The sequence below is a fragment of the Lutjanus erythropterus genome, chromosome 3 (genome assembly GCF_056507025.1).
Source record: "Lutjanus erythropterus isolate fLutEry1 chromosome 3, fLutEry1.hap2, whole genome shotgun sequence".
Taxonomy (NCBI): Eukaryota; Metazoa; Chordata; class Actinopteri; order Lutjaniformes; family Lutjanidae; genus Lutjanus; species Lutjanus erythropterus.
In genome coordinates, this window is record NC_139319.1 from 24,235,607 (window position 1) to 24,259,949 (window position 24,343).

The following is a 24,343-nucleotide window of genomic DNA, read 5'->3' on the forward strand; positions in this document are numbered from 1 at the left end:
AGTAGGTGCTTCACCATCTGTTGCCTACTGCCTGCTGAGTGCACTCTTCTAGTTGATTTTTAAATGCTGTTTCCTTCTGTCTTCATTTTCAATGTATTTCTACGCCCCTGTAAGGCACTTTCAATTGCCTTGCGTCTGAATGGCGTTATATTAAAGGTGGGGAATGGTTTTCTGCACAAAGATTGTTTATACTTGAACTCAACAGCCAAACAAATCCTCCTTCAGTGCTTCTTCTTCAGAAGATTTACCGTCCTTCTCACTCCCACTTCCCTTCCCCTTGTTCTGTGCACAGGCACAAACGCGACCTGTCACTGATTGGCTGGAAAAGTGTTCTGTGGCTCCGTCGGAGTCACTTTTTGTTTTCCATTTACAGAGCCAGGGCTGTGAAGAAACATCAAATTTGTTTTCAGCGCACACACAGAACTGGGAGCTAGAGGAGTGTGAAGAGATATTCACTGAATTTGATAAAAAGTGTATTTGATTAGAGAAGCGGACCCCACCTTTAATAACTTGCCTTGAAGCAAGATATGTGCTGACACAACAAACTCAACAAACCATAAGCTTTAGGATGAAGTTAGAGACAATTAAAAGTCAAGAATACTCCAAAGTCTAGATTAAAGTTTGACGCATTACTACAGGTGAGCAAGTCTCACCCATTTACAGTCTGCTGCCATGCACACTTAATACCCAAGAGGAAATATAACTTTGCTGTTAATGTGCGTTTGTTTGAACACTGAGGCTTTATGTGAACATCTCCTAATCTTTTACAAACTATCCATCTATCAAACAGCCAAATCTAATATGACATAACCTGGACAAGAAATAAGGAGGGATCAACTGTGTCAAATGCTTATGTCAAAGAGGTCAATAATAAACGGGATGTGGCGTAATGTTCAAAGCAGACAGCATGTAAGACCTGAGGCCAACTGGATTCTTCCAGTTGAACATTAACCGGTGATTCGAGAGTGTTTCTGAGACTGAAGGGCTTAAAAGAGACTGGGCTGTAGTTGTTTTTATCACTCCACTTTTCTCAAACAATTTCTCAAAGTTTGTCATATTATTACAGAAGAATATTGGGACCAGGCATGAGGGGGAAAATGAGGAGAGGAAGATTTTTTCTTCATATTGCATTTTGAGAATAAAATCAAAATGTTGAGAAGCTGTAAAATTGTTTGACTTATTTCTTAAAACGGTTTCTCAACTTTATTTTCAACATTTCAACTTGCCAAAAAACCCTTCCTCTTGTCATTTCTTTCCTTTTTCTTTCCCCTTATTTTCTTCCATAGATTATATATAAGTTAATTAAAGTGCATTCAACATAAAGATGAATGCTTTCAATTGATCACGGCAGAAAGCACAGTTGACATTTTTGGAAATATGCTTTATTGCTGAGAATTAGATGACAAGATCAACCCTATCCTAATATCTGTACAGTAAATATGCAGCTACAGCTACCACCTTGTTATCTTAGCTTAGCATTAAGACTGAAAAAAATGGAAAACAACTAACCTTTCTTTCCTAAAACTGCACAGCCAAGAAAAAAAAAAACGCCCCCCTTAGAAACACAACGTTTTTACACTTTTTCTTCAACAAACAAGCTAATGAACTTGCTGAAATATGGATTTTGTTGCTTTTTGGACAGAACCAGGCTAGTGTTATCCTGTAAAAAGCTACCCAGCTGCTTTAATAGACATACATAGGAGTGGTATTAATCTTCTCTAATTATTGGAGAGAGTATTTCCCAAAATGCTGAACTATTCCTTTTTAAAAAAAAAAAAAAAAAAGACTTCAAGTCTTCAACAGATGATTTTCTCGAGTCATTGGTGAAGTGAGCAATTCAGCATTTAATGTGATGAGAAAGAGTAGCATACTGGAGAGAAGCCAGACACGACCAAATGTTCATTAAATACTTTACGAATCTCGTTTGGATCTTTAACCGCCCTCGAACAGAATTGAGGAAGGAAAGAAAGATGCAGAATTGCATGTTGACTCTCTTCCCTGAATATATCATAAATGAACCACACGCTTCATATATTCTTTTTATGTGGCTGTTTTATTCAAGCGAGTACGTTTGCTGACCGGTGAATTAAATGTTTTTGCAAGAGCATGTCAGGAATTTTGTTAAAGATCTCATAAAACGTTTCATTACAAAGGTGCCCCATGTGAAGGACCTCCATTAATGTCATCAAAAACAAAGAGCCAAGTCAAGTCAAAGAAGCATTTCATAAAGAAAACACACATATCTATAATGAGCTGTTGTTGAGACCATCATCTAAAAACTAAACTGATCACAAGAAAGGACGTATCAGGATCTGGTTGCATACCACCTCTGCTCTACCTTTCCCCGAAGGACACCTTGAAATCAGACTTTTTCCCTCCTCCTCCACGCACTTTGGAAGTAGGTGAAGTTGTAATTGAAATTCCTTCTCTGCTTCCACCTTGAAATGAGTATTTAACTTCCTTGAAATGTATTAATTCTTGAAAAACTGTGAATCTGCGGTGGTGATGTCACAGTAGGTTCACACTCGCTCCAGACTGATCTCATCTATTGTCCCGTCCCACCAACTCGTGTCAACAGGAATTACATCAACGCATGCCAAGTTGACCTGAAAGACGGCCCTTCCCTCCCGTGAAAAAGACAAATCTTCGCTGTGCTTAGCTTGAAGCCACATTCACATGTGCACCATCTGAACTGGGTGTGTGGTGTGACACAAGTGAACAGCATGCTGGGGCTTTAGGAGACTTGGGATACACCAGACAAGTGGTATGGGGGTATATTATTTAATTTTCCTGTGAAACTCCAGCAGTCTTTAGTGGACTAAAAAACTAAACCCGACCTTCAATCAACATGAGGTTGAGTAGATAATAGAATAGAATAGATAATAATAAAGAACTATCCCTGTACGGAGGTAGTGATGATACTTCAACCGTTTAATAGTTCAACCTTTAACACTTTTGTTAATATAAACACGGTTTGCTCAAGAACAACAGTACAACATGGCTTCAGTGTGACAGTGTGAGTGTTTGAGTGTGTCTGTAGCTTATAACTGCTGCTCTCGGCTGATTGGCTGAGACGGTGCTTTGGTTTGCAGGAAGCCAGACACAAACGGAGCGATGAGTTCAGGCTTATTCAGATGAACATGATGATCACCTGGTACTGTCACCACCGTGTGCTGAAAGAAACACCACACAGACAGGGAAATTAATTGCAGATATGCAGAATTAATAAGGTGGTTAAATAATCCTAAAATACTTCAAACACTTTGTATTTTCATTCTGTCTCATTTACAAACTCACATTTCTGTCTCTCAAACATTGGAGAAGTGTTGAGGTAAATTTATTCTGAGCTGGTTCAGAAAGTGTTCCAACAAATCCTTCTTCTGTTCTGGAGAAAAAGAGATTTTGAACATATTTAGTTCAATATGAGAAAAAAAGACCAAAAAAAAAAAGACATAATCTGGGTTCCACCAACCAAGAGACCTGATCAAATCATGGTTATCATATAAATTATGTTGCACCAACTAGCTAAAACTAGTTTAGAATTAAGAAAGAACAAATTTAAATTTCTCTTTAAATCTGTATAGTTTTCATTCTAAACCTAGATTAAATTTAACTTAATTCTGTTGCACCAAAACTTTAAACTCCAGTTTAAAATGTGATCCGACATTTACTTTAAACTCAGACATGAGGAGGTTTACCTTGTAAATGGCTGCTGCCTTTTTGAGATAGATATAGAAAAATAATCAAGTTCCTCAAAGAAAGTTAAGGGAAAGACGTTTTGTGATGTGTCTCTTCTTTGTGTCATTCCAGTTGATATTTCAGCCAATGAGTTTTTCTCAAAGGAAAATAAATTAGAGCTTCTCTTCCATCAGCCAGCTAGTAAACAATATATCGTTTTTGTTGTTGTTGTTTTTAATTTTTTAGCTAGCCAGCAAACAGCACCGTGTTTTAACTGTTTTAGCTAGCTAGAAAACAATGCAACGTGTCATTAACTTTTTAGCTAGTTAGCTTTTTTTGTGAAAAAATACACAGCAGCCAATGGTTAACGGTTTTCTCCCCACTTTTATACTTATTAGGTCCCAACAGCAGTCTAATTTATTTTTTCTTTATATACTTTAATTTGGAGAAGCAAGTATTTTCATACTGATTAAACTCTATCATTTCAGTTTACATCAATAAAATAAAGCGAGATTAGTTTTTAATTTTGAAACGGAGCTTTGATTAATTTCAAATTTGCTGATTTTAAACCGAATTTTGCTAAACTCTGATGAGAACTAATCTCAGATTAAATTAACCTTCATTGGTGAGACCCAGTCATTCTGTAGGATGAAAAGTTAACTATGTTATTGACAGATGTGATATGGACAGAGATTTGTGACTTACATGAATTAAAAAAGAAGTGAGGTGAGGATATGATTTACACATTGTTTGTTAGCTGTATTTCTAGTCAGTAGACATATATATATACTGTGTGTCAGCTGTTATTAATGTCTCTAGTGTCACGTTGCCATAACACTTAATGCAAACATCAGTTTCAGTGTAGTGATCAGTGTCTTACAGAACAACCAGAACAGAAGCTTGAACCCTTGACTGCATCTCCAGGCTCTGCTCCAAACTGATGCGCGCTATGTTTTTCTGAAAGCGTAAAATAAAACGCACATGTCACGTGCTGCACAAGCCGAACGCTGAACCTCTGGTGGAAAAGTCAACAGAGAGGAGGTGGTGGATGTGGGGGAAGTTTCAGGAGGTTTAAAGTGACTTACAAAATTAACTCTGAGGTCCCTGGAGAAAACGAACCCTGCAGAAGAGAAACACATTCAGCTGCCAGCAGATGAGTGGAAGCAAAGTGAGATTATTTCTCTCTGAGAGGATGAGAGATAAAGACGCACCTCCTTCAACTTGAACTAGACCTCGCTCTAAAAGGATGCTCACAGACTGTTTAGACAAAGTCGGGTTTGCAGCCAACAGCCTGAAAGCAATAAAACACTTGAACCAGCAGCTGAACTGACTATAATTAATAAAAGATAAAAGAAAGATTTCATTTATAAATAACGATCAACTTAAGTCGTATAATACCTCTCAGCTGCCCTCTCATAAGTGTAAACTCTCCTCTTCTCCTTCATTGTTTTTTCAAACTGAAGCATCTCCTCCATCCCCTGCCTCATCACTTTGGAAATTTCTGTCTGCAGGAAAAGAGACAGAAATGATGAGGTGACAAAATCGATAACTACTGACAGAAGTGAGAAGTACAGATTTTTATGTTATAAGATACAGTACATGATAAAAAAGACAGGATGAACATAAAAATAATAATAATACAAGAATTATTTTCACAGAATGAATGAAGATTATTTAAAGAACATTAAACAGACGTTCTTTCTCTTAAAGCCTACAGGTGAATACAGAAAAAAACAGCACATACATTATGAGTACAGTAAATGTACAATTAAAATATATTATGTACTAACAGATTAGACCTGCACTGACCGAAGGTGTCCTGCCACCAGCAGTTGGTTTCAGTTGAAGTTACCATAGTAACCACTACCGGCACAGCAATTTAACAAACATTTTTATGTCCACAATTTTGTCCAAACTGTAACCAAGTAAATATTGACAAACATCTTTTAACTAATCCTCAAATGCCCTTGATGGAGCATCATCTGTAGATTATATTCTATTTCATTATTTCATTTGGTGTGCTTGTTGATTTGTGGTTTTGTACAGTTTTGTTTTCCAATTATTACTTTATTTATTACTGCTGATGAAGCTAGCTACTGTGCTAGCCGTCTGGAGCTAATGTGATGGTAATATTAACAATCTAGGTAACAGCAAAGCACTTTGGATAAAAGCATTATATAAATGAAGTAATTTATTCATTTGCCCTCATTTACATAAAATTGGTCAGATTGAGTTTTCTGCACAATGTATATGCAACGTTAATGTACAACCTATATCAGACAAATGTTTTAGAGTAAAAAGTACAATATTTGTGTAAAGTAGTACAAACTTGTACTTAAGTTCAGTCCTTGAGTAAATGTACGTAGTTGCTTTTCACCACTGTTTGTTGATTAACTAATTGATAAGGTAATACTTTCAACCATAGAACTGGAGGTAAATCAAGTGAATATTGTCTATTTTACCTATAATTATTAGCAAATTACAAAGCTCTTCTCAGTAAACGTCCCAGAACAGAATAACTGAAAATCTCATACTATCTACGTGATAATTGATTACCTTTCAGTAGAAGATGTTTGAGTGTTTTGAATTGAAAAAACAAAAACAAAAACAGAAAACCTCAGCAGATGCATTATAATGAATACTACTGAGGTGTTGCTCTCTTTTTTTTATCTAGGAAGTTAAGAAACTGGAAGGAGTTTATTTTAGGATATGTAGATTCAACATATTTATTTCTACTACTTACAGCCAACAAAATAAATACTGTTGTGCAATTTAACCAACACAAACTATTAAAGCTCTAGTAACAGTTAAAAGAAACAGTAATTTGGTGTGTCAAAATGGTCCATACTGAATCTGTAGGTAGGAACCCGAAAGCGTCTAGAAGTACGAGAGCATCCACCATCTCAGGATACAGAGCAGTGAACTGTGGGAAACACAATAATGACCACATGATGACACCATGTATGAAAACACAGAAAAATAAGTTTCTGTACACTGTGTGAAAAGGAGGAGACAGATAAGACATGTTAGAGCGTGATGAGACATCGACACTTACCATACCAGCGATGTCACCACCTGTAAATTAAAGGTGATTTTACAGCTTTAAATGACTATAAGGCAGCAAAATGTACAACACGGATTAAGATGAACTGTGATGTGAAGCTGCACTCACCCATACTGTGGCCTATGATGGAGAATTTCTTTAACTGCAGAGCTGTGGGAGTTAATTTCACAGATCATCAAACAGGCAGGTTCAGTATCTCATCACACAACACTCAGTGAGACAGTTTTTAGTTGCCAAAAGTCCAACTGTAGTTTAATCAGAGGCGTAAATAGGAACATGAAGTCTTGGAGAGCTCGGCCAAAAATGTTTCTGCAACTTCTTGAACTTACACACCGTCAACAACTCTGCGTACATCTGCCACGTACTCAGGAAGAGAGTAGAAAACTCCAGCAGGACGATGTGATGAGAGACCGTGACCTGTCAGGTCCACAGCCACGTATCTGCACTCTGAGACGAGGGACAGAGGATGTTATGGGTCCATATTTTCTTAATGATTTTGATTTGATTCGACCTGATTTGTCACTAATTATATAAAACAGAGAAAGTTCAGTTCAGTTTATAACATGTAAAAACACCGCTCAAATTAATAAAATTAATACAAATCATTCTTTTATTATTGGAGACTTTGTTGTTTGAGGTTCTGCTGTTGTACTGAATATCAACACGGCTGTGATGCAGTCGTAGCCTGATGTTATTAGCTGACATAATATGTGACATCAGATTATGATTTCTTTGTTTATTTGGTTCTGCCCAACACAAATACTTCTGACTGACTCCAGACTGTTGCCAGGCAACACATAAACACTGCTTCCTAATCTTTATTACGGCTTTGCTAAATGCTCGATTCTGATTGGTCAATTACAGCACTCTACGGTTTGTTATTTTTGTATAGCAGGCTGTTGCTATGAGGAGCAGGCCGTTACTAGGCATGCAGTTCTAATTACAGATCCTGGAGGAGTAATAAAATCATTTTTAAATCCATAAATTAATATTAAAATTAATGTTTTGTGTCATATGATTGCCTGTTGGGAACATCCTGCATGACCCTGTCGGGGGGATTTATTTCCCAATAATGACCTGCTCACTGTACATTATCCCTTTCATGTAGGTCTACACCCAATTGCAGTAGAGCTTCCCTTAGTTGCCTGGATGGATCCATGAAACTGCCTAAAGACTGTATCCAGGGTGGTGTCCATGTTGACCAGGAAGCGACTGTATAAATGATCTGTATAAGTCATGTATATATTTATGTAAATTACCTGTTCATAAATACCAACACAAACACCTATGCCTGGCAGTGGGTGTATTTTTTGCTGATTAATAGGTCAAAAGCTGTTAAAACTGTTGCGTTTGTACCTTACTTTGTGTACTTTTTCAGATTAAAGTGTGTGACAGCATTCCCACAGTCATAAGCCTGAATCTTGAATGAATTTTTGTCCTGTCTCTACCTGTTAGTCATCGTAACACTAATGTAATGGTCATTATAACACCTGTAAAGCAGAGTGATAGTTAAAAGTCGCAGTGCTGTTTACTCTGTAGCAGCACTGAGAGAATATGTCTCTTGACCAATCAAGTTACTTGGTTGGAACTAAGTGTTGTTTCAGTTAGGGATAATGTACAGTGAGCAGGTCATTATTGTGAAATAAATCCTGACAGGATGATGTAGGACACTGATGCGAAGTGGAGGGATCTTGAATCATGTAGGTAACCATTACATGCTTACTTACAAAAAAAAAAACACTTGGCACACATTTGAGTGACACAAAATATTAATTTTAAAATATTTTGGGGGATTTAACAATAATTGCATTGTTTCTCCAGGGGCTATGGTCAGAGCCGTGTACACAGCAACGGTCTGTTCTTCACGAGAATGGTCAGAAATAACAGACCCTAGAATGCTGTAATTGACCAATCAGAATTGAGTATTCAACAAAGCCATGTAATATTGGAAAATGAACACACATGAATTTTCTAGTGCTAAAGTGAACATCTGCAAATAAACGCTTTGGTCAGAACAGAGTCTAAAACAGAAAATGTCAAATTTACAATGATATAAACTGAAATGATTAATTAATTATTTTTCCATGTCTGGTAGTTTTTATTGGTGGAAATATTCAGAGAATCCTTTTAACTGTAATCATTACCAAATTATAAAGATATTTCCAGGAAACGTCCCAGAAAATAATAAGACATCTAAAATAAAGAGTTAATTTTGTTTACTTAAAGTCTCACTACTTGCTAGCCAATAACAGATTACCTTTTGGTAGAAGAGGAATGAGAGTTTTGAATGAACCGCAGTTGTCAGCCCAGCCGTGCAGGCACAGCACAGGACGACCGTGATCAGGACCCCAGACTTTTCCTCTGATCTCTCCCCATGGGACCGAAACAGAGAGCTCTGAACCTGAACACACGACACGACAGAGCCGTCAGTCTGCAGCTCAAACAGAGAAATAACAGATAAAACTGCTGAAATTAACAACCTCCATGTGAAGCTTGAGAACTGAGGCGCAGACACTGAGCAAATTATATTTACATCTGACAGGAGGCGGCTTGTTTCAGCTCTAACTTTCTTACCTTCTCCAGCCATTGCAGTCAATGCTACTCTTCTGGAGGTGTTCTCACATCTCCTGCGCCTTCAGTCCATGAACTTTCAGAAAACTTTACTTCCGGTCTCTCTGGCGGCTGCGGCCGAGACGCTTCACCGGATAAAGCAGCGTGGACTTTAAAAAGGGCCTTTGTTTTCCACAGTAACGCCTTTCAGGCAGCGCTTAAGAAACATGTCATTGTTTTTTCCCCCAGTGTTTTGAATCTGGCTTTAGATATTATCCACTGTATGATGTAATGACCCTGAAACCTGCAGTGGTGAAATGTAATTAAGTATATTTACTCCACTACATTTGTCTGACAGCTTGACTACTCGATCTCCAGATCTCTCTGATAAAATAAAGGAGCAAGCATCCCTTTTGTCAACCTGTTAAATTACTGAGTATAAAGAAAGTCTGTATATATTTTATTTTGTGAGCTTAAATTGCATCCATACTTTTCACATTATGCCATACACAAGTGGAAATCCAATCCCCAAATTTCACAAGTTACTTTTTGATGAATTAAAAGGATAATTACATCAAATTGATGGCTTGAAATTATAACGTGAATGTGTGTGGTATTTCCAAATATGTTTTTAAGGGATAATGTAGAGTGTGCAGGTCATTATTGTGAAACAATGCAGGAGCCTGATGCAAAGCAGAGGGATCTTGAATCTGAACTTGAACCTGAAGGGGTTTATTTCACAATAATGACCTGCTCACTGTACATTATCCCTCTCCATGATGGTGTCCTAACCCTCAGACAGCCTGAGACAGCCACTGATGATGATCTAATGATCAAATTAAGATTCAATTATATCTAAAGATTTAAGGTTTCATAAATTTCCAACAGATATTCCTCCAAAATAAAAGCCTTTCTTAAAATATTCAGTTTAAATGCCGTACACATGCTGTAAAGAAAATACTGTGTTCCAGTACCTGAGTGCAGACTCATCCTCTGCTTTCACTGCAGCGCTCAGGTACAAGGAGTCGTTCTTCTCACAGCTCACTAACTTTTGAGATTAAACATGAGGATGCACTTCAGAGAAGGTGTGCAACTGCTAAAATATTAACAACAGGCAGCAGACATCTAAGACACCTGACGAGCCACGGTGCATCTCAAACATTCCTCAAAGGCAGCAGGTACAAGGTGAGATAACTACTGCCTGTGAATACACCTGTAGGGCAGCAGGAAGGCAGTGAGCCAAGAACAAGAGGAGCTGAGCAGCCCGAAGAAAAGCAGACAACTGAGGGGAGTTGTACAGGAGCACGCTGTCCTGATGTCGACTTCAGCCTGTCAGCGGTTCAAAGCTTTTGGTTGCCAGATGTTCACCATGTGTTTGTCAAAGTCAGGTTTGGTTACAAATAAAACACTGAATCAAAATTTTTTAACCATGAGTGTTGCTTGAATATCAAATATATAATAAATTAACACCTCTGACAGTCGACAGAAACCTACAGTACATTCATAAAAGTTAGCACGCCAATGTTACCATTGAAGTACCAGCACAGTTAGTTCAATGCCAACACACACCTTTAATTTGGGTAACAACATGTCCTGGCTCTCCTCTGTCACCATCTGCATAAACCACATTTTACTTAGATTAAAGAATGGGAAAGTTTTAATTCTTTTTAATCTTTATAACTATAACTTTGTTTCTGGTGTATAATGAATATTGCAGCCTCATGAGACTATAGTTTTAATTGATACATTTAAAGGGGAACCCCGCAGATTTTAGACCTACACACATTCAAGAAACCACAATATTACTGTGGTATCTATCTTATTACACTCAAAATACAAGTGTAGGGAGGTGAAGAGAGAGTCTGTAACCATAACTGTAAAAAAAGTTATGGTTACTACACATCAAAGTGTGTTTTCAGGTCTTGGGGAGTAGTACTGCATATGTGAAGAAGTTGTATAAGGCCTTTTTTTTCCAGAAAGAGCTGCGTGAAGTCTGATAAACTGCCTCAAGTGATGTCACTTGAGTCAGCATAGACTGGGGCTGAAGACTTAAAAGTTTGAAAATGAAAAACATCTGGAGAAATGGAGTTAGACAGAAGTGAGTTTACCAGACCTCTGTTGTCCACTCCTCATCTCTGCTTGAGGCTAACAGCTCGACACTAAATTAGCTGCTACTGGCATAACACATCAAACTCTACACCCAAACTGCTGGTGGCTGAATTGCACTGTGGGTAATGTAGGCATCAGGTTTTGACAAGGAAGAAGAATTGAATTTCAAAAACACGACATTTCTGGTGCAGCTGCATTTATTTTTTTTTATCCTTTTTTAAACTGTCCATCATGAGTCCAACAGTGTTTTAGGAATACAATGCTTATTACTTTTATTTATTTGATCTCAACTTGTTTTATTGTTTTTACTTCCTCTTCCTTGGCCTTAGTTGTAATTTATCTTCCTTGTCTGGTTTTATTTTCTTTTGTAAAGCACTTTGTAACATTAAGAAAAGTGCTATAAAAACAGAAGTTATTAATATTATTATCATCAGAAAAATATGTTTTTTAAGTGTTAGATGGTACGGTTACTTTCAAAGTATCACTGCTAAAATGATGTGTTACAGTTTAAATACATATAATACTGCAAGTAACTGTCCACACAAAAAAAAAATCTGACCAACACAGACTTGATATGAATTCACTGAACTGAGTAAACCCGGTTGTGGATGACACCTCTTCACTGAATCAAAAAGCAAAAGATAAAAACTGAGCCAAAACCACAATTTGGATGCCTTTTGCGGATCATCATCTGACTCAATGTTCCCCCGACACTATTTTAAAGACCATCTGGAGTTAAAAAAAAAACAGCTTGGTGTGAAGCATGGCTTATATTGCTCACAATGCCACTGTCACTCAAATCAACAGAAATATATGTTAAATAACTTCCACCAAATGTAACATGAGTTGATGGTCAGACAGCTGGCTGAGGTTTAAGTATTAAGGTGAATGTAAACAGCAAATTATACATACAGGAACATTTATTCTACAGCTGTTAAAAAGTTGTTAAAATCAGAGGTTTCATAAGTCCTAAGGCAAAATGGAAGTTTTTTGTGTTTGCTATAACTTAGAGGTCTGTTCGTCTGCTGGATTGGCTGACTGTGGCAGCACTTTGGTCCGCAGGAAGTCAGACACAAGTGGAGCAACGACTTCAGGTTTGTTCAGATGGATGTGATGATCGCCAGGTACTGTCTGTATGGTGTGCTGAAACAAAGAGAGAAAGACAATTAGACAAATGTGAGTGATTAAAGTGTAACATTTTAACCTGCAGTTTATTGCCAACATTTGGAGTTCTGATCACCTGCTGAATGTAAATCAAACATTCACTCTTTTTTTTTAGCTGTTTTTGGTCTCCGCCAATTCTTGAGGGAAATATCGGGCTCTTTAGCTGCTAAATGTTCCACTACAGACTGTGTCTGTCTTCTGGTCGGTGGTGAGCAAATAGCACACAGCTTTTTTGTTGTTGAGAAAAATGGTGCTACTGTATGTAAGTGATGAGACACAATTGAAACAGTGAAGTTGCAACAGCTAACAATGAGCCTCATGCAAGAACATTTTCATATTCTTATCTCATTAACTTACTTTGCGTGGTGGGATGGTATGAGTGTTCTATGTCAGATTCAGCAAACACTCCTAATTTCAGAAAAGTTACCACAGGGATAACTGGCTTGTGGCGGCCAAGCGTAAATGTGTAAATGATACACCTGTGTGTATCTGTTTTTTTCTCACCAGTCAGGTTAGTGGGTCAGAAATCTTCTTGTCTGAAGCCCATTTTTACTGGCCCTTGTACAAATTTTATTTATTAGCGGTTATCAAATAACAACAAAGACTTAAGTCGTGTGTCATGTTTCAGATAGGGCTACAAGGCCTATAAAATGTCATAGAAGAGTGTAAAATATCAATCATTTTCAGAGTTCAAGGTGATGTCTTTAAATGTCTTCTTTTGTCAGATCAGTTTAATATGATAATAAATGAAAAAGTAGGGAATCTTCATATTCAAAAGGATGAAAATGACATTTTCTGCCATTGTACATTAAGAAATTACTTTAATAATTTAAATAACCAATTATCAAAAATAGTTAAATTATATTTTACTACTTACCCGGTTGGATAAGTGAGCTGCCAGATTTACTTGCTAACTCGCCTGAGGCAAGCGAGCAATCCTAACTGTTGAGCCGTGACGTTCATGAGCAATGTAAATTAGCATAATTAACACCTCAATAATACCATATGAAACTTTGCATTTTGCCCCATATGTTAGGAAATGTTCATTCATGAAAATGGCATATAGCAGTAAAAAGAAGAACCCAGTTGTACAGTGAGAAAATTGCAACCACTTAAGAATGAATCTGTTTGTATGAGAGGTTCTTGCATGAGGCTCAATGAGCTGAAACTCACTGCAAAGCTCTGTGAAGCTGAGAGAAGCTGCAGATTCAGGTGATAACTCTCTGTAGTTTCTGCGAACGAAGCCTGCCACATTGTCACTTCATACATTATTATTATATAGAAATGCTGATAATAGCTTCTTTAACATTTGTTGCAAGGAGAAAGTCTGACATTCACAAAATTTCACCAACTAACTTGGAAAGAAACCATCAGTGGAGGCGTTTAGTTGATACTCTCTTTTCTCTCATCAGCAGCACTTGACCAAGTTCCTGTATGTAGGTCAGTGTTGAGGTTCACAGCTCTAAATATTCTGCTGCCTGTAAGACACTGAGCTCATAATACACTGCTACTTTTGCATCTATGCAGCTGTCTGTCTGTCTACTAGGCACAATTACACACAGGCTTAACAGCTAAAAATAAACCTGTAGATGCAAGCGTACCTATTTTCCACAGACAGTAAAAATATACTCACTTTTCTGTCCCTATAGGCCTGGAGAAATGCTTGTACAAATTCCTTTTGATCTGGTTGAACAAGTGTTTTCTCAAAGCCGTCTTCTGCTCTGGAAAGACAAAGAGCAAGATTGTATGTGTATTTAGTAAGGTGCATCTTACTGGTATTGTACTGAGAAAATGTGAGGTGGAGAAACATCTTACAGGATAAGTAGAACAGAGGCTTTTATCCTCGAGTGCATCACCAGACTCTGCTCCAAACTGATGCGCACTATGTTTTTCTGAAAACAAAAAGAAGACGTACTGTATGTGCATTTTTTGGGCTGCATACAACAAAAGCTTTGGGAGAAAAAAAAAAAGCAAAGTGATGAGTTGGTGCAGTTCAGCACTAACCTACCAGATTAATACGGAAGTCTCTAGAGAACACCACTCCTGCAGGAGAAAAATGCATTATCTTTTCAGCAGGAGAGTAAAAACAGTGAGATTATTCAGAGTGTGAACTCTTTTTTTCCTACAAGGAATATCCATAACAAACATAAAAACAGAGAGGAGGCAGATAAAGCCGTACCTCCTTCAACTTGAACTAGACCTCGCTCTAAGAGGATGCGCACAGACTGCTCAGACAGAGTCGGGTTTGCAGCCAAAAGCCTGAAAAAAATAAAAGTCTTTTTGTAGACAACAGTCATACAAACAATGTTATTGGATGAGTGAATGTTCAGTAGTTTTTTTTAAACACCATAAATAGAAAGGTGTAACACCTCTCTACTGCGTTTTCATAAGTGTACACTCTCGCCTTCTTCCATTCTATCTTTTTTTCATATTCAAGCATCTCATCAAACCCCTGCTTTATCACTTCAGGCACTTCTTTCTGCAAGACAACAGACACAAATGATAAGACAAGCAATTCAAAACTACATATAAGATTGTACAGCACAGCTCTTTGCAAATTATCATGCAATAATATAGTATGAATGCTTTAACAGCGACCTAAGAGACAAAACTGTTACAGACTCAATTGCATTAGTGACTAAACACTTTTCCTTAATGTGAGCCCTTTCACAATGTCAAACAACCTACAAATACATTTTTATTAATTTACACTCTAGAAGTCCTCAGACATTGGCATTAAGTCATACAGCCTCTTAGTCCCTCCAGGATTCTGCAGGCTTTTTTGGGACTGCTGCAGCTTCACATCACCTTTTCTCGAAATTCTGATGAAGGGTTGCAATGTTTTTGGGTGTTTTTGCACAAAAAGCTTTTGTAGAATTCGTTCAAAATCAAAAGCAACCTTTTCCAGCGAGAATTATAACAGCACTGCAAGCTAAGATGATTCTTCAGATTTTTAGGACAAAAGTTACAGCGGTTGGACAAAATTGCAAGGTTGTGCAGAATTAACTGGGGTTGGTTGAATCTGAGCTAATTGCTGCAGACCTGGAGGGACCGGTCAGCGTAAACCAATGGTCTCAAAACAAATTACTTGAGGGTCGGCAGAGCCTCCTCAGGGGGAGCTCCTACAACACTCTGAATTTTAACTCTGAAACCAAGCAACTTGTCTTTCCTTATCCTTCATAGCTGCTGCTCTGCATGTTTAGCAGAGCAATAACAGGGTTTCTGCAGCTTTCGCCTAGTTACATTTGAGAATTTTTAAGGCTTGGGAATGCCTCAGGGTGCCCCAGGAGGAGCTGGAAGACCGGAAGAGAATGCTGGGAAAAGAGACATCTAGAGTATCTTGCTTAGCCGGCAGTAAATGGATGGATGGATTGAGGGACTTTTTAAAGAGCTTTTTAACACCACATAAAACGCAATTTAATACCAGTTTCATGATCATGCAAAGCTTGATGGCAAAGCAGTAATGGTAATATGACCAAGCAGTATGTAACAGTAGTTCCTAATGACATAATTAATTCCACCTGAATATCTGGCATAAAATGTAAATATGGATTAACCAATGAAATGATTAAAGCTGCAGTGGGCAGTTTACTTTTGGCATCCTGGAGAAAGGCTGCGTAACAGCCTTAAAGTATAATATAATTCAAGTGGTCTGAGAAAAATCTAGACTCCTGCCTCTTGTCTTGGCTCTGCTTTCAGGCATTAGAAAATCTAGCCCTTGATGGGAGACTTTGGCCAATCACAGATCAGTAAAACAGTTGATTGTTGATTGTCATTCCCAAAATGTGAGTGTTTGATGACCTGGGAATGAGTCAGTTACTGCAGCTGTAATTCAATCTACTGCTAAATTCAACATTTGCCAACTTTATGAGACATTTTATAACTAGCGTTATAGCCAACAGAAAATACTTTAATCTAAATCCAGTGATTTTTAAGCCTTTTCAAGGCCTGCAGATATCCTGAGATTCCATATTGCTGGAAAATGGCAGGTTTCTGCTTGCAGATGAGACAAGACGCCATGATAAAACAGATCGTCCATTTCTATCAAAACTGTCAGTGTAAGCTCTTAGTCAACATTTATTTGGGCCGACAGACATTTTTTTTTGTGGCTGGTGGTTGTGCAGTTTAATGACAAATGTGAGATAAAAAGTCAAAATTCCTTGAAAGTCTCTTCGATAGTGAAAGAAAAATCAAACATATAACATAAACGTACATTAGCAACAAATAGTTAATTTGTTGCTGAGTGTATCTTAAAGTCCCAGTTAGGGACAGGCACTGCAAATTAGCTTAGACTATGAATGCTGTGGTGTGTGGCACTGATTTATGCTTCATACCTGTCCCTATACAAATGAACATTAAATAACATAAACCAGAAATTGCAGCTCTGCATCAAATCTAGTGTGGGGTGTAAAAACTGTTGAATTACCATATGTGTAGGAAAGAATCCATAAGAGTCCAGCAGTACGACAGCATCCACCATCTCAGGATACAGAGAACTGAACTGTGGAAAAGACAATATGGACTAAATACCACAGGGTATGTCTGCAGTGTCTGCACAGAGTCAATGTATGTATTGTGTGAAAACAGTAACAAGATGAAACAGCTGTCATGACACTGTCACTTACCAGACCAGCAATGTTACCACCTGAAATAAAATAAACGGAAAAGGCATATGTAAACAAAACAGGTATCTCCCAAACATTTAAAATTGCCTTAGCTGTGCTGTAAAGCCGCACTCACCCATACTGTGGCCTATGATGGAGAATTTATTCCACTGCAGAGCTGTGGGAGTTAATTTCACAGATCATCAACCAGGTTCAGTATCTCATCACAGATATGGAGACTGTTTTTAGCTGAAACGACAACATCACTACTGTGGTTTAACTGCAGGACAGATGCACTGCAGCTGGGTGATGCTGTTAAAATGAATCACTAATCATAGGTTTATTCTATAATAGTATAGTATAGTAATAGTATATTATGTGTAGTCTGCAATGGCAAATATGTGCAAAATCACATACAACCTTTGATTTAACAAAACAAAATGTAACACAAAACAGGAGGGCTGCAGTCTTCTTCGAAGGGTAGAGTTTTCTAGTTGTCATGGAAATAATTCAGTTGTTGAATACTAGAGCCCGTCCAATACATCGGTATTAACTGCCCAATATTGGCCAATCACAGCTATATCCGCCTGTATCAGTGTTGGCATATATGTTTTCCCCTATTTGGCCACATGAAAACTTTTTTAAACAGTTCATAATGCGGATTATTTTTATTTGTTAGCTATATTGGCAGCATTCTGCGTAGATCTGATCCTAATTTAGGTTTCACATATATGTATATATACCTTGCTCTATTTCTGTATTTTTGATTTATAACTATTTAGAATTATTAAAAATACCTGGGAAAGTTTACTGTTTCAGTGCCCTGATATCATGTAGGATGATAATGCTTATTGTTAAACTGTAAAATATCCTGCCTTCATTACATATCTTTATCACAAGTATCTTTGTCAAAAATGTGTGTGTATGTATATATTCTATATTCTGTATCTTATATTATTATTATATATTTTGCTATATATAAACATTCTCTAATACTGGTATCGGCATCAGCTCTAAATGATGGCTAAAAGTTGGCCCTATATTAAAAATTTTAGTTTATTATCAAACTTTTCTCAGAATGATTCATTTGGACAGTGTAGTTTTGTAAAATGAACACATGACCATCCAGCGCTAATACAAGCTATATCAAAACAGAGATCTGAGCAAACACAGAGGTTTTATTTGAATTTGTGGCCATAAATTTGTCCTGCAACTTCTTGAACTCACACACCGTCAATGACTCTGCGTACATCCATCACGTACGAAGGAAAAGTGTAGAAAACTCCAGGAGGACGATGTGACGACAGACCGTGTCCTGCCAGGTCCACTGCCACGTATCTGCACTCTGCAAGGAGGAACAACGAAGGAGTCTCATCAAGTCACTGCCAAATTAATTCTTGAAAAAAGTCAGTGTCTTTTTAAAGGGCAGTGGCAATAATATCATCAAACTATAGATGGTAATTTCTGACAAAATTGTGGTGTGAATGCTGGATGTTGAAAAGTTGATGCTAAACTGCATCGCTGGTTTTAATTTGAGTGAAGAAGCAGGTGAAGGACTATGAATGGTCGGAAAAGTGGTAAAGTGATGATCAATGCAAAATATAATGCAAGCTGGGAGGTAAAGTGCATTGCTGGCTTGAATTTGTAAGAAGACGGTGAAGGTGTATGAACAGGAAAATCGGTGGAGAGGAATTAAGGATACAACATATACTATAAGCTGGGAATTTAGCAGCATTTCTGAACTGAAAGAGTATTAAGACTTGGAATAGTGATAATGGTTATTGTGTTATTGGTATGAAAGGGATTTCAAAGTTGAATAATACCCATATTGTATGAAAAATATGAAATATTGACTAGACAACTGAAAGTATAAATGAGTATATGTGAGTTGAAAAAGTATAGGAAGAAGTATAAATAATTGGAAAAAAGGGAAAGGTGAAAGATGTAACATATAGCGCATGTGAGGAGCTAAACCAATTCCATAGGAATAATGTGAAATATTTTATTTTTTTGTTGAAAAGCTGACTCTTACCTGAGTTGCTGACTTTAGTTTGCATGAAGAACCAGTGGAAGGAATAATGGCTGGGAGCTAAACTGAATCACTGGACTGAATTTCAATGAAAAAGCCATGGACTGAGTATGAATAGTTGGAAAGACTAATTACTATGAATAAGACTTAAAACTTGAATGAATCTTAGCTTCCAGTGTTCACACCAACAACATGTAAGTAGGTCAGAAAAATGGTTTAAATCCCCGTCCTTCTGGCAGGAGGCAGCTGCCCTAACAGCTGAGCTACAGCACCTGCAAGGAAACCTGCACTGCACACACTTTCCTGAGACAATGTCTAATTAGCCAAACACATGTGGCAGCAGGAGTAGCTGAACATGTTGATATATACTACGTGTAGATTTAAATCAAAGAGGAGAAACAGAAGAAAGATTCAGCCTTCAGTTCAGTTCAGTTCTCTTCCCAAACTGATTTTTGTGGGTTACACTTTTACTTTTGGACAGGAAGGAGACTTGTGGCAAAGTTGTATATGGGTTCTCCAGTTTACAACAACGACTATTACCTTTGGGTAGGAGAGGAATGAGGTTGTTGAATGAACCGCAGTTGTCAGCCCAGCCGTGTAAACACAGCACAGGATGACCGTGATCAGGACCCCAGACTTTACCTCTGATCTCTCCCCATGGGACGGGTACAGAGAGCTCTGAAACTAGACACACAACAAGTAAAACTCACGAAGGGCTGTAACCTCTTCCTTCATCTGCCTTCTCTAGAGTCAGTCTGGCGGCAATATTAGTTTTCATCTTACCAGTAATATTAACACAAAGATTTACTCACTCTTTCAATAAGAAGAGGTTTTTGTGCCTGAAGTAACAAATCAATGGGACAGCTTTGCTGGGAAACAGATGTGTTTTCTTTCTTTGAATTTCTTTTGTTTACTGCTGAAACAATCAGCTGATGAAACAGTAAAGAATTTCATCAGCAGCAGTTTTGATGATTGAATTATTGTGTAAGTTAATCCAAAAAAAAAACAGAAAATGTGACAGACATAAGTACATGCTCACTGCCAACCTGCTCTCTTTTGCTTTAGAAATGGCTTAAGCCGTTCATCAAATATCAAGATTGTTGATTCATTTTCTGCAGAACAACACAGATAACCTAAATGCAGATTCTTGCTACCTAAGTTCTACCTACATAATGTCAAAGCCAGTTTACCTCCTGTTTGAATTTTTACACACTGATATTATTTCTCACTCTCATAATAAGAAATCTATGCAAAACATATAGTTTTTTAAATCAAAGTCTTGTTCATATTAATGTGTATTTCCCCTGAATGTGTTTGCTGGTTTTCAATATGTTCTGTGTTACTGCTGTTTTCATTAAAGAGCATTAATAAAAGGTATTGTGTGAGATTAATTTGGATATTTAACAGACTCTAAATCCACATCAGGTGTGGTCCACTGTTTTAATACCTTCGTGCTGACCTGTTTATATAACACATTTTGGATTGCTGATGTGTAGTTTATTCATACAGATGTATTTAACCTCATCTATGTAAACTAACCCAGTCTCTCCAAATAAATATGTAATTAAGTATTATTACTACACAGGGCAAACAGGACACACCTCTTCATATTAGATTTCAGTGCTTCTATTATTTAATACACATTTTTGTACGGATTTTAGGTCACCGGGTCACATTAAATGGAAGGTATTAAAAAAAACATGATTTCTTATAACACGAGCAACATCTTCATTTATGTAATCAGTTGTTAAAGTCTGTTAGCGAACACATTTACCTGCTTGTTTCAGTGTGGAGGTGTGCAGGTATTTGACGCCTTTCAAAACTTGTATCATCTTTGAATGGACCTCTGCTGAACAACCGGTGTGATCAAAACATATATAAAAAAAAAGGAAGAAAACAGTCTGGCAGCTAAACAGAAACTTCTAGCCAACTGGACTTTCGCAACCGTTTCCGGGTGCTGAAAACCACGTGACGCGACTTGAAGCTGCTATTGGGTAGGTGGACATGCGTCTGGACCAATCACCGCGAAGAAGAGGAGGGGCTTACCTTTTACCCATTGTGACTGTAACCGGTGGCCAGCAGAGGGCCTTCACTGTCAGTGAAGAGTCCACAGACTTTCACACACAAACACTGAAAAATAGTAAACATAGTATCATGGCAAGATATCATAAGATTCTTTTGTTTGTTTGTTTTTAAGTGCACTGCTAAATGCTGTACATAATAATTAAAAGGCAATAAGATATTAAAAAAAAAAAAAACACAAGGTCATGACAAGACAAGTAGGATTTTAAAAGAGAGAGAAAAAAAATACAAGATGCAAATAAGCTTCAAATGACTAAGGAGTTAAAACCAGAGAATAAACACAGCAGCAGTAACAATACATCAAGAGACATGAATGGATAGTCCCAAATTTAATAAAGGTAATGGCAACCATAAAAATGTCAAACCCTAATTTTGAAGAACTTAGCGCTGGAGCAGGTCTCAAGTTTAGTAGGAGTTTGATGCAGATTGTCAGGGGTATAAAAACCAAAAGTGCCTCTGCACATTTAGTTTTGGGGGACTCTGGGGGTGATAAGCAGACCTGTAGATGTACAGCTCATTACATGGCAGCAGATCAGGAATATCTTTAACATTAAACTGCTTTTTAACAGTGGCTTTTCATTACAGTCAATACTGTTATTAATCAGTTCTGTTCTTCACAGCTTCTAATTTGCAGCTGAAGAGGTGGAGTGTAGCTGAATTTAACTGAGTAAAGTTTAGGGTTTATTTGGGTTTTTATATTTGGCTTATTACTGAAAATTTTGGCTGTTGATCCTATCTGTTGTACTGTTATGTTTGACTGGGCTCAGCTCACGACTGTGTGGGCGTATACTGACTGTGCTTGACTGACACCTATACCTGACAGTTTTGTTTTGCATATCCCAGCATAGCTCTGCCCAAAGTCTGGCAGACCAGAATAAATGAACACATCTGTCTGTGGTTCGAGTAGTTCAAAGAGGGAATATAGAGCGAGTGAAGGGAGTTTTCACAAATACAATATCTGACTTAATTGTGCTACAGGAATAGATCTGATTAGTTGATGCTGGAATTAAAAGAGAAACTCAGCTGTGTGTCATGTACAAAGAAACAGATATACTGCATCTTTGAACTATGTAACTTTATGGTAGTATATAATTAGAGAATAGACTTTTTTCACATACATGAAATAGTATAGGTGTTATCAATGACCACTGGAGGAAAGAGTACTGAAAAACTGTGCTCAAGTATAAGTACTGTTACATTTTTAAAATATCACTCAATTACGTGTAAAAGCACTGGTGTTGAAAATACACTCAAGTAAAAGTACAAAGTATTCATCTCACAAACTACTCAGACTATTAATTACTTTTAACCGCTGATGTCACCATCACCTCTCCAAACTAGGGTTGTAAATATTAGCATTTTCCTGAGCCAGTGATTGAAAATGCTTATTAATGCTTGTCATCATTAATACTTTGTTAGAGTCAAGGCATGTTTTTCCCCACATTTCCAATATTTTTCTGTTTTTTGGTAACTTTTTTCTCATTTTAAATCAAAGTTTTATTGTTGTTATTCAACAGATGGTTCGTTGCGAATTCCTGCCACATCTATTAATTACATATCCATGAATACATCTTTATCAAATTCATAATGACAGTTAATTGATTAATCATTTACATCCTTACTCCAAAAGTGTGCCGCTGCTGCATTTTTTTGGTTGTTTGTTTGTTTGTATGTATCTCATTTTCATTGGCCCGTTTCTGATCAGATCACCTGATTGGCTACTAAAATACAGATGAAAGGTTTGGATAATAATTCAAATTGTATTCAGTACTCAACAATAATTTTAAAAGTAACTAAGTAGATTCCAGCTGGGAATGCATACTTAAGCACTAGTAAAAGTACAGACTTGAAAATCAAACCATAAAAGTACAAGTACCAAAAAAACTACTTACTTACGGGAATTTGAGTATTTGTAATTAGTTACTTCCACCCCTGCCAGTGACACTTATTAAGGTTCTGTACCATTCAGATCAAACAGAGTCAGGGTGCTGCTGTCGTGCATGTCGGATCACTAGAAAGGCTCTGCTACACAGAACAGAGATATTTTATCCAATATGGCTGCCATGAAAGAGGTTTATCTATAGCTACAGGATGATGGAGACTGATTTAGGTACCCCGTTATTTAAAGATGCTGAGGAGAATTTAAGTCATCAGTGGCCACAGTAAAAGGACCTAACGAGTCCTGAATAATGAAAATTTCCCTGTTGTGGAACTAATAAAGGAATATCTGATCTTATCATTACAGCTGGTTTATAGAAAACAATGCAGCTGGTGTTACGCTGAACAACCCTGACTTCCTGTGCGTGTCTGTGTGTTGCTGCATGTATGAATTTTAATGGTTTTTCCATTAAAATGCCAGAGACATTTTACAGATGGTTATGAGTTTAAAATCCCCAGCTAACTTGTACACTGTTGCCTTGCTTTGCTGTATCCCTCAAATTTAAAACATATTCCTAAATATCTTACAAAAAATTTGGTATATATATATATAATATATATATATTTTCAGACAATTTCTAATTATTATATGATAACTATGTTTCATGGCAATAATAAATGCAGAGATACTTGATTGTTTGAGAGTTGCGAGTTGTCCTCGTGTCCACATGTTGAAGTGTCCTTAAGCCCTTATAACTGTCTGCCAAATACAGTAAATGTAGAAATGTATGAATTAATGCATTATGAGTGATGCTGAAGGCTGAGTGTGAAAAATTGTACTTTTTACCTCACAACATTTTTTGTTGACAGCTTTAGTTAAAAAGTTTTTGCATATAAAACATACAAAAACCTTATAAAATATGACAGTTTATACAGTTGTACAAATGCATGTTAAACAATTAATCAATTAGTTGATTGACAGAAAATGAATTCACAACTGTCATTTTACATGCAATAATTTTGTTCAGACTATTAATTGGACAATGTGAGTCTTGTGAAGGTGTCGTTTCTCACTATTTTTACAGTTTGGACAAACTAAAAACGGCTAATGAAGAAAATAATTCGCAGATAAGTCCATAATGAAAACGGTTGTACGATGCCAACCAGTAAAGCTGCTGTCCAGAC

At 37.2% G+C, this 24,343-nt stretch overlaps 2 protein-coding genes across 4 annotated transcripts; both read right to left on the reverse strand.

Moving 5' to 3' along the window:
- Positions 1 to 2,034: 2,034 nt before the first annotated feature.
- Positions 2,035 to 9,634, reverse strand: LOC146330064 (serine hydrolase-like protein). 3 transcript variants are annotated; one of them, XM_084715522.1, is made up of 12 exons: positions 9,317 to 9,473; positions 9,000 to 9,143; positions 7,076 to 7,189; positions 6,851 to 6,892; positions 6,734 to 6,753; positions 6,527 to 6,601; positions 5,077 to 5,183; positions 4,890 to 4,969; positions 4,764 to 4,798; positions 4,559 to 4,635; positions 3,298 to 3,385; positions 2,035 to 3,173 (listed from the first exon to the last, which is right to left on the reverse strand). In XM_084715522.1, exons 1-12 carry the CDS (start codon positions 9,327 to 9,329, stop codon positions 3,042 to 3,044), a joined length of 927 nt encoding a protein of 308 aa, XP_084571648.1. In that variant the 5' UTR covers positions 9,330 to 9,473; the 3' UTR covers positions 2,035 to 3,041. The 3 variants fall into 3 exon arrangements, 2 of the variants coding, with proteins under 2 accessions (XP_084571648.1, XP_084571647.1); XM_084715521.1 differs by having other exon boundaries at positions 6,527 to 6,753; XR_014769844.1 differs by having other exon boundaries at positions 3,035 to 3,173; positions 3,298 to 3,380; positions 6,527 to 6,753; positions 9,317 to 9,634.
- Positions 9,635 to 11,580: 1,946 nt separating this feature from the next.
- LOC146330065 (serine hydrolase-like protein) lies at positions 11,581 to 21,157 on the reverse strand. The gene is made up of 12 exons (XM_084715523.1): positions 20,973 to 21,157; positions 19,739 to 19,882; positions 18,401 to 18,514; positions 17,306 to 17,347; positions 17,191 to 17,210; positions 16,992 to 17,066; positions 14,935 to 15,044; positions 14,745 to 14,824; positions 14,574 to 14,608; positions 14,381 to 14,457; positions 14,199 to 14,286; positions 11,581 to 12,544 (listed from the first exon to the last, which is right to left on the reverse strand). The coding sequence occupies exons 1-12, from the start codon at positions 21,028 to 21,030 to the stop codon at positions 12,401 to 12,403; spliced, it is 987 nt and encodes a 328-aa protein (XP_084571649.1). The 5' UTR covers positions 21,031 to 21,157; the 3' UTR covers positions 11,581 to 12,400.
- Between the last annotated feature and the right edge of the window lie 3,186 nt (positions 21,158 to 24,343).

Bases quoted from the DNA above. Each gene is read 5' to 3' on its own strand.
- LOC146330064 (XM_084715521.1), bottom strand. The intron at 4,970-5,076 runs GTATTATACGAC...TATTGCTTTCAG, and splicing joins TATGAGAGGGCAGCTGAGAG to GCTGTTGGCTGCAAACCCGA. The intron at 3,174-3,297 runs GTGAGTTTGTAA...TGTTTCTTTCAG, and splicing joins AATGTTTGAGAGACAGAAAT to CACACGGTGGTGACAGTACC.
- LOC146330065 (XM_084715523.1), bottom strand. From the start codon at position 21,030: ATGATACAAGTTTTGAAAGGCGTCAAATACCTGCACACCTCCACACTG. The intron at 17,348-18,400 runs GTGTGTGAGTTC...TAACTCCCACAG, and splicing joins TGTACGCAGAGTCATTGACG to CTCTGCAGTGGAATAAATTC. The intron at 14,287-14,380 runs GTAAGATGTTTC...TTGTCTTTCCAG, and splicing joins GCCTCTGTTCTACTTATCCT to AGCAGAAGACGGCTTTGAGA.